This window comes from Orbicella franksi, chromosome 4 (assembly GCF_964199315.1).
Source record: "Orbicella franksi chromosome 4, jaOrbFran1.1, whole genome shotgun sequence".
In the NCBI taxonomy this organism is placed as follows: Eukaryota; Metazoa; Cnidaria; class Anthozoa; order Scleractinia; family Merulinidae; genus Orbicella; species Orbicella franksi.
The window spans coordinates 29,702,017-29,712,300 of record NC_138148.1 but is presented as its reverse complement, the minus strand read 5'-3'; the positions used below and the strand labels follow the sequence as shown (position 1 = coordinate 29,712,300).

General features: G+C 39.7%; 1 protein-coding gene across 3 annotated transcripts in view; it reads right to left on the bottom strand.

Moving 5' to 3' along the window:
* Nucleotides 1-9,421, bottom strand: part of LOC145483836 (polycystin family receptor for egg jelly-like) — a 37,845-nt gene extending 28,424 nt beyond the window's left edge. Inside the window, exons 1-5 of one of the 3 annotated variants that reach the window (XM_081462381.1) lie at nucleotides 9,078-9,421; nucleotides 7,225-7,377; nucleotides 6,308-6,407; nucleotides 5,564-5,802; nucleotides 108-165 (exon numbers count right to left, since the gene is read on the bottom strand). In XM_081462381.1, the coding sequence (XP_081318507.1) occupies nucleotides 108-165; nucleotides 5,564-5,802; nucleotides 6,308-6,407; nucleotides 7,225-7,377; nucleotides 9,078-9,159 (632 nt within the window). In that variant the 5' untranslated portion in view covers nucleotides 9,160-9,421. The remainder of the gene's footprint in view (nucleotides 1-107; nucleotides 166-5,563; nucleotides 5,803-6,307; nucleotides 6,408-7,224; nucleotides 7,378-9,077) is intronic. The other 2 variants (XM_081462382.1, XM_081462383.1) reach the window with 2 other exon arrangements.
* Nucleotides 9,422-10,284: the final 863 nt, after the last annotated feature.

Below are 10,284 nucleotides of genomic sequence, written 5' to 3'. Positions count from 1 at the left end.
ATGACGCAATTTATCATCAATAAGAGGACAGACGAATAAAAAACCGACGTCAATTTGTTAAATCGAAGAACAGTATCAAGGACTGTTTTTTTTTTTTTTTAACTTACATCACGTCTTTGTCATAGCCGTCAAGAAGCCAACTGGCAGCAAGCTCTGCAGTTCCTACCAGGGATAAAAATATGGAAATATGTTAGAGGTTTATTTATTTTATCCAAGTACAATGGAATTATTTTTCTCTCGTTGGAGCGCTATTCTTTCCCTAGCATCCCATCCAGGGAGGAGTAGAAATACTCTAACAGAAACCGGGATAAGCTCCGGCCTGATGGGCCACTCGGCTGGTCTGCACACTTTACCTTTACCAAAGGTATTAGGGCTATTCTGTAGATTTTCTCTCGTTGGAGGTCTATTCTTTCACTCAGAACCTTCTTTTGGCCGAATTTTTGTACAGAAATGTTGGCTTTGCCGAGAGAGTATGTTTCAATGCAATATAACAGAAGTAATTAAAAAAAAAAACGCAATAATAAACATAAGCGCTTTACGTATATATATCAAAGAAGCCTTGAAGCGAATAAATACGATTCCAGTTCCAGTTTGTCGGAATTTTGCGACCCTTAATTTTGTGACAACATTATCCAAGCTGATATAATAACTCTATCTTGTAATATCGTGAATTATTAAATTCTCAGCCTCGGATAATGCAATTCTAGCTATCTGATTGGTTCACTGGATCTCGGTTACCAGCCATTATACCTGCGTTTGACCTTATATGGAAATGAAAGCGGCAAATGTCGCTCGGCATGAGCTTTTTCGCGTGAAGCAAAGTTTCGTCGACAAAAAAAATGGATGAAAAAAAGCACATTCGGTGAGCTATCTACTCAGGAAATACAGGAAATTATGGACAATGCCGTCCCAGTAACAACAAAAAAGCCACAAAGTTCGAGATAAGATTATTTAACGGTACGTATACGTTAAGTTTCCCTTAAAGTTGCAAAATTAAAATATGACCGGCGAGATTTTACGCATTCATGAAGATTATGTAACAAAAACAAATTTTACCTTAACAGAATGGCTTGCTAGTCCTGGTGGCACCAAATTTTCGAAACCGATATAAGAAATGTCAAAAGAAGAACTGAATGTTCAGTTGAAGTGTTTTCACTCGTCTGCGAGGAAGAAAGATGACACGTATTGCAAAAGTTCATTGATTAAATCCATTAAAGACGCCAGTTGATCATTTCCTTCGCACGCCGCCGCACAACAAACCGTTTTCCATTATCTCTGACCAGGCAAATAAATTATTAGAGCATATGCATTTGTAAAAGGCCGCAGGAAAACAGGCATAATTGCCGACGTAGTCTATAAGAAACCAGTTTCCAATGAGCAGATGAGGAAACTGTTCGACTAAGCAAGCTCGGATCGGCCGAGAGCAAGAATCCCGCACAGCTACAGAGGACGACCTAGTTTCATCTCAGTCTCTTTTTTGGCCGACGACGACGAGAGAATCAACGACAGCTAGCGCCAACAATTCTGTCCTTGCGAAAAACACCTCAAGGAGTTGAGTGTTTTGAGCTGAACCGAAGTAAGCCTGGTTCTTTACCAGCCACGAAAAACCACCATGGTGGCCTCGGAGATTCTGAAGATGAATCTGACGCTAAGACAGTTTCCGTCCTTGACTCTAAAACTGACCAACAATGAGCTCCACACATACAGCTCGAAATGCCAAGGCTTTCAAAGCAAGGGAATCCTGAGAGAGATCTTGTCGAGAATAATTTTGGCACAACGTCTGTGTCACATGGCGATCAAAGTTTTCTGCAGCATTATTACAATGGCAATGTGCAAGTGCACAATTATTTGGCTCTTCTCCATGACTCGAACTTGAACGCTTTTCAAACTTTCTGACCAAGGTTATATCTCTTTCATTTGATAAACGTTTCTTGAATTCTACGTGATTGCAATTTCATTCAGCAAATTCGCTTGCTTCGCTCTCAAATTTTTCATTCAACTAATTTTACAAACGGCGCGCATGTCATGTGATTTCCAACTTGTTGTTGTTTTTGTCACATCGACTTCCGGTCGTTTTGTAAAATTAAAATCCAATAAAATTAAGCTATATTTCCAAGAATACAAACGCACCGAATTTAATAAAACAATTATTCCATTCGCGCTTGTTGGATATGAGATTGGTTATAGCCAACTCGGCGCTACGGGCATCGTTGGCTATTTACCATCTCATATCCAACGCGCGCACATGGAATAATTGTTAAGTAATCATGGACCTAAACCATTTTAACTAACGAACGAGTTGGAAATTATGAGCCCCAATTGCGAGGAAGGAATCCTAATTTTTTGAACCTCCGAAAGAAAGTTCCAATTTTTATAAAGAAATGTATGTCCGGGGGACAAGCGTTGCACCCTGACATTCAAAGCTAGCTCCATTTGCTGATAAGGATACAGTCGAACTTCCCGCAGGCTACCACCCAAATTGTCAAGCCTAAGTGGTCGATTACGGATCTGAGATGATTATGGCCTTAACACCCCAGCTCGTTGGCCATCTGTCACCTGACATCCCACTTGTGCTAATTTTTCTTTGAACAAGAAATAGATAGTATCTTATTTTATGTCATTCGCGTCAGGTAAAACAATAACGCTAGTACAAGTATGACTAAAATTTACTAAATAAAAACTGCTTGAATGCTAAGTAGATATTTAAAGATCACTTATATTTTGAAACTGAGCCATTTAGAAGAACGAATTTGGCCGTTATTATTATATATCGGAATATTCTGTATTAGGCCATATTTTTGTGCTCCTCGCCAGGACAAATATTTTGACCCTCCGCGGAATGACAATGCCATGATTGCAGTAACAACAAGATAACGATCGAACTGTACGCCATCATTGGCAACCGAACACCGAAACCTATGTAGCTCAAGACGTCGCTAGTTTTTGTAGCGTACTAGCTACGAGATTATGTTATGAAAAAGAAAACGAAAAACATGCGAACGAAAACGTGCCCATTGTCGGCACGTCTGTTCAGCTCTCCAATATCGTATTTCCCAATGTCGTCTTTCTATGCTAAACAAAACTGATGTTTGCCAGTTTAGAACGTCTTGCATAATATCAATTTAGCTGCACGACATTGTTTTAGTTTGTTTAGAATTGAATGAATGAAATACGTTTTCTAGTTGTTGTCCTAAGTAATAACCATTTAGAACAAAGATGCTTGGTAGGGCGGTTGAAAGGTTGGTATTTCACTTTTATAGCACGTTTCCAAGGCGAGGAGGCTTCGTGTATTTAATTGCTCAATGTGTTAAACATAGCTGATCACGGCTACACAGCTGTTTCGTGCCAGCCTGTGAGAATACATGTTTACGACATATCTGTTGAAAAACTGTTCAAGTTCACAAAAAAAGAGATCATTTTTTACGAAAAAGAAAAAACATTCAGAAGAAATGCTTGGAAATCTTCGGTTTACTGACGAAACCTCGGTTACGCAGAAGCTGACAAAAAATCTGACAAGTACGCGAAAAATTAACCGGAATTTCATGTTGCCAGTCATAAAAAGACCTTTACATTTAAAAATTTATCGGTTCCTTAGTTTAGCATAATAGGGGTGACTTTTGGCGAAACTTTCCTACGGCGCCAAGTTTCAACTTAACTTGCAGGCTGTGATATCAGAAAGCTACTTAGACGGTAACATATTTCATTTGGGATCATACTTGTTAGTAATGATGAAGCTACATTTTTGGTATTTAGATCGATAGAAGTAATTTCTATCTTTGCTAACATTACATTTTATGGCGGCTGTTTGGCAGAACGTTTCAATAAATTAGCCTAAAAATAGCCGTGACAAAGTCCATTTCAGGTGACGGTCAGCAGTTTCCAGCACTTACACGTTCATGGATTAACAATTACTTAAAAACAAATTGTGGTCATCTCTTTTTTTTATATAACAGATTACCATAGCAACAATATAACTTGTTAAAAACATGCTTAACATCCCTTTTTAGCTTGAGTGGTTTATTGCTGCATTTCAGACCATGTGATGATACTCTCGAGAATTATTGCTTTTGTATATGAATGAATAACTTTTAGATTCTATAGAAAATATTACGTGATCTTTATTAGGAAAACAAAGCACAAAAGCTAAAAAGTTCTACTAAAGCTTTGAGTGCTCATAACTCAAAAACCAGCTGTTACTGAAACTACTCTTTATACTGCTTCAGTACTGCTATTTTTACTGCTACTGCTCCTATTACTGTTACTGCTACTGCTACTGCCACTGCTACTGCTGCTACTACTACTACTTCTACTACAGCTACTGCTACTGCTACTGTGACTGCTACTACTACTACTGCTACTACTTCTACTACAGCTACTTCTACTGCTACTGCTGCTGCTACTGCTGCTACTACTACTACTTCTACTACAGCTACTACTACTGCTACTGTGACTGCTACTACTACTACTGCTACTGCTACTGCTACTGCTACTGCTGCTACTACTGCTACTTCTACTACAGCTACTGCTACTGCTACTGTGACTGCTACTACTACTACTGCTACTGCTACTGCTGCTGCTACTGCTGCTACTACTACTACTTCTACTACAGCTACTGCTACTGCTACTGTGACTGCTACTACTACTACTGCTACTGCTACTGCTACTGCTACTGCTACTGCTGCTACTACTACTACTTCTACTACAGCTACTGCTACTGCTACTGTGACTGCTACTACTACTACTGCTACTGTTACTGCTACTGCTACTGCTACTGCTACTGCTACTGCTGCTGCTACTGCTACTGCTACTACTACTACTACTGCTACTGCTACTGCTACTACTACTACTACTGCTACTGCTACTGCTACTGCTACTGCTGCTGCTACTACTACTGCTACTGCTACTGCTACTGCTACTGCTGCTGCTGCTACTACTACTACTTCTACTACAGCTACTGCTACTGCTACTGTGACTGCTACTACTACTACTGCTACTGCTACTGCTACTGCTACTGCTGCTACTACTGCTACTTCTACTACAGCTACTGCTACTGCTACTGTGACTGCTATTACTACTACTGCTACTGCTACTGCTGCTGCTACTGCTGCTACTACTACTACTTCCACTACAGCTACTGCTACTGCTACTGTGACTGCTACTACTACTACTGCTACTGCTACTGCTACTGCTACTGCTACTGCTGCTACTACTACTACTTCTACTACAGCTACTGCTACTGCTACTGTGACTGCTACTACTACTACTGCTACTGTTACTGCTACTGCTACTGCTACTGCTACTGCTACTGCTGCTGCTACTGCTACTACTACTACTACTGCTACTGCTACTGCTACTACTACTACTACTGCTACTGCTACTGCTACTGCTACTGCTGCTGCTACTACTACTGCTACTGCTACTGCTACTGCTACTGCTACTGCTACTGCTGCTGCTACTGCTACTGCTACGACTACTACTACTGCTACTGCTACTGCTACTGCTACGACTACTACTACTACTACTACTACTACTGCACTGTTGCAACTATTTATTATATACTTACGTGGAAGACGGCTTTGCTTGAGAGGAATTTTCATTTTGATCCTGCTAGGCCCTTTGTATCTCCTGTACTGCTCCTGTGTAATCCAATATGGCTTCTCCGGTTGTGCAAAGCCAGCAAGGGCAAACGAGCCTCGATACGTTACTAAGATGGGAACCGTAGCACCCAGTCTCTTGAGAGCGTCTAATGCTGGAGACACGTCCCTTGACCCATCGTCTTGAATGGCGACGAGAACGATTTTACTGTAATAGACATTAAGGTAGAATGGTTATTTCGATTAATCAAAGGTATATAGCCTCCCGGCCGGAATACATATAACGTTGTTCATTACGTATGCAAAGGTCTTCGGAGCTTCTAATAACTTGCGTTATTACCTTCCAGTAGAATGAAAGAAAAACGCTATTATTGACTAAACCAAAGAACTTTCAAGTCTGTCAACAAAAGAAAAACATACTTATGACCAAAAATTCTGAAATTTCATCAGAATTGCAGATATGATCTGTTCAGAGCCTATCGCAAAGTTGTTGTTAGTCTTTTTTTCCGAATGAAAACATGACTACGAAGCGTTAACAACTTATTTCATCATCGTCACCATCGTCATCATCATCAAAGTCCAATGGTACTTAACAAATCGTACGAAGAAAGATAAATAATTTTTAATATTCCATCAAGTTTCTCTTGAAAAAAAATGCTCACATCACCAAACAGCACAACATTGTCGACGAAATAACGAAAGCAATCACTTACTCTCCACTGATGGCGTCAAGATAGTCTCTTAACTTGTAACCAGCCTGGTGATCACCAGATACCTGGTGAGTATCAAAACGTTGTGATCCGGTCACTGCACCTACACCGAATGAAGAATGTTTAGTTCAGAAAAAACTTATTCTATGAGAGGTTATTTCTTTTTCTTATCTCCCAGCTTCCGGTTAGGAAACTGTCTTCCGAGTTATGGCTGTATGGGTCACCATCTGCGCATGCGAATCAGTCCTCTTTCGCTGACGGCTCCTCACCTTGGCTGGGATAGTAAACAAAGGTTAATCCGAATAATTACATTTGGGCTATTATAAAGATGCTTGAGGCCATCACGCAACAGTGTCTTAAAAGACCACAGAGAACTATGCCTTCTCTCCTGAGTACCGCTTTTGTTTTGGGTTTTCACGCTTTTATTCATGCTAATCACACCTATTTTTAATAATTCCGAGTGGCTGAGAAGTTGAACTCGGGTCTACCGTGATACAACTTCAGCTAGTAACCAGGATGAGAATAGAACTTCTTAGGGCCCGAAGTCTCCCATCATAGCAGATCAATTAGGTTATAACACTTGGGGCAAGTATTATTACAAGCATTTGCACTGTAGAACACCATTTCCCGGCAGGAATCCCGTATGAAAAGGACGGAAAATTTTGGAAAGAACCGGCCCTAGGAGGTACCAAGATCCTGCTTTGTGGGCGTGGCTGGAAATTTTTTCCACCCCCAGGAGGTACCAATTCTAGAACAGAATATTATCTTCTGTCGGCTCAATACCCTAAGAGGTAGCGTAAATCTCCCGCTGTGCACCTTTTAAGGCTGACCACCATAGGAGCTACCTATAAAAGGCAGGACTGCCCTTCCCCCCCCCCCCTGTCCTTTTCATTTGGGAGTCACGCCGAGCACTATTATACCTGTTTTAGCATCCACAATGACAACATTGTGGCCCTTTCTACGAGGTGCGTAATTCTTTCCATACACCTTAATGAAAGTAGCACCACAACGCCCGGGAGGTTTTCCTGGATCATCACAACCTCTGCTTTTGACGTCAATATCCACGAAAGACGCTAAAGAAAACACAACAATATTTTATTTTACAACGAAACGTGCTTAACCAGTCAATACTTAGGGTTAAATCAGTTCTACGTTATTGATTTTATACTCTTTCCTCGGGCGTCGGGGTCCTGTGCTGCTGCATTAGATGAGGAATACGTTTCCACATATTTTTGACCACACCTAAAGGGTGGTTTTTTAGTGGTTTTTCGTATCCGGCGTAATACATGTTCTAATTGATAGAACCAATGGTTGTAATTTGTAAGGACACAGATTATGTTGTAACACGGAATACATCTATATCAGATGACTGACTGACTGACTGACTGACTGACTGACTGACTGGTGTATCGTCAATAAACTATTCACGTTGAATGTCTCGTGTTAGTGTAGTCAGAATCTTACAATTATGTTGGTTCTCGTGGTTCTAATCTTGGACGCGACAATGTGCAAACTTATATTTCTCCCCTTTAAATTGCGAACTTATCCAAACCTTTGTTAATCTCGATTTTCGTTGCTCTCTCGAGTCCAGTCAAAGTAAAGAGGTACGTGCTCCGTTCCCGTACAGCAGCTGAACATCGAGACTAGATCTTTGTCAGCTTTTCCGTGAAAACCTAATTTAGTTTTAAGACTAACCAGAGAATAAGTGAAACACTACTGTTTGATCATTGGGCCAAAGAAACAAAAGGATCTGGGATGAGCATGAAAATTTCAGGTGGGAATTTGCAGAACAATAAAAAAAGGTATTGTCGTTCGTTTTTAGGTGAAACACATCTTATTTTATTATTATTTTTTATTTTTTTATTTTTTTATTTTAATTTGGTCGGACATTGCTTTCTTGCCTGCATAAAGGTGAATTTGATACGTTCTATTCACAACAATTTCAACCAACGTTCAAAGATTTCGAGCTTCCCAGAGAAGACACTTTCGATCAAATTGAGGCCGAGTGACAGATCAGAAACGAAACAATAAGCTACATTGAGCAAATAAATTAATAATCAGTATGTCAATCTTTGAAACAAAAGCACAGAAAAAGATGTCCTAGAGGAGAGATATTTTCTTTAAAATATCCTTCCGTAGTTTAAATACAACAGTCGAATTGCGGGTACTTTAAAGTAGAAAGAAGAAGCAAAAGTTTTGTTTACCAACAACAAAAGACAGAAACTGCCTGCCCAAATTAAACTGAATTTACATCCGTTTGCGTGCTCGCTTAACGATGAAGTCATGTATCATTTAGGCCGATTTCAATTTATCAAAAGCCACATACAGCAAATTAAAATGTTGTAGCATGCAATTAAGTAAGGAAGCCAAATAAGATATTGCGTAAAAAAAGCAAAAAAGCACCCGATCTTCTTTGAAATCGCAAGACGTAATTGCGTTATAAACCAAAAATGATTTATTTGTTATTCTCAATAGGTTTGGCATCACTGCTAAAAGGCTAATCGGCTCTGAAAAGATTAAATACGATCAAGTGGAAGCCATTAAGACGTTGATTCGACTTTAGACATATTCGCTGAACATGCAATAGAACTCCTTTTTGCTCTTAAGCACCTTATCTCTATGAGCGTAAGGGAGAGTTGCGCAGAACGTTACAATAAAATCCTCCTACGCTAGCCACGAAATCCTAAGCTTTATATATTTTTGCCTGGTAGATTCAGTTTCTAAAAAGAGAAGCAACTTTCTAAAGGGACAAAAAAACTAAAGGAAATCTCACCTGGGCAGTCTGTTGCATCCTGACAAGAATAACTGAACAAAAGAAGAAACAAATAAACAGCGAACCACGCGTCGGCCATCATCTGATGTCGACAATTAACAAGACATGGATGCGAATTCCAGCTCGAAAAGCGGGCAGATATTTTATGACGTACATTGGCCGAATAAGAAATTCCTCAGAACGAAAAACTGACAGCTGTTTGCACGCCTGTCTGAACAAAATCGCTTATTAGCCGAGATCAACTGCTTTTATGCTAAACAAGTGTGGCGTTTTGTCAACTCACCGAGACAGCTTTGCATAATGGTTAAGTGCAATTTATTTACATGTACATGTCTTTTATGTGAAGAATGCCGAAAGGTACCATTTTTTCATTCTCGCGTTGCTATTGTTCAAAAACAATAACAAGCCTTCTTGGTTCAAGTTTTTGTTTATGATTAGAATTCAGTGATTCATTTCCACATGGTGTCAAAAGGAATAAAGGATCGTAGAATGAGTAAGTCCCAGAAACTGGAAACCGAAAACTTAAGACTCGCTTGAACTATCTGAATTGACACTGTTTTCCGTCCCTCTATATAGTTTACATTTTTCCAGCAACCTAACAGTAACCTTAGTTACGCCAAGTAGAATAACTTCAATAATTTGGCTGTCGTAAAAGTCTTCAACGACCGCCAAAAACCCTTGAGATACTTGTGAAAATTCTATTCATCCGCAATACTTAAGTCAAAAGTAATGAATTGATTTTCAGAATCCCCTTTAATTTCTCCCGTCGGCAAAAAAAGTATTTTAAAATACTGCCAAACGGTTTGCTAAAGAAAAGTAAACTTTACATCAGCGAAGAAAAGATTGAATATTTAAAGTCCATTTGGAAGCTAAGCTAACATTCCACGAGAATTGCGGTTTTTTATTTACCCCGGTCATTAGGACTATTTCTACAGAGCAAATTCGCGAGCGAAATGTTTCGGCTGGTAGGTTATTGACAGGGCGGGGCAATACAGGAGTTGTGGGATGTCTGTGTTTTAATTTGCTTTCTTGTTTTGTGTACAATGGAGACGACGCATTGCTTCCTCGGATGCTCTTCTTTTAATTTATCAACAACACAATAAGACCGAGAATTCCTCCCGTCTGTTTCATTTCAGACGATGTATTTTAGCATGGAAAATTTAGCCATGAAGAAACAGACCCATACATCTGAATGCGAAAACACCGT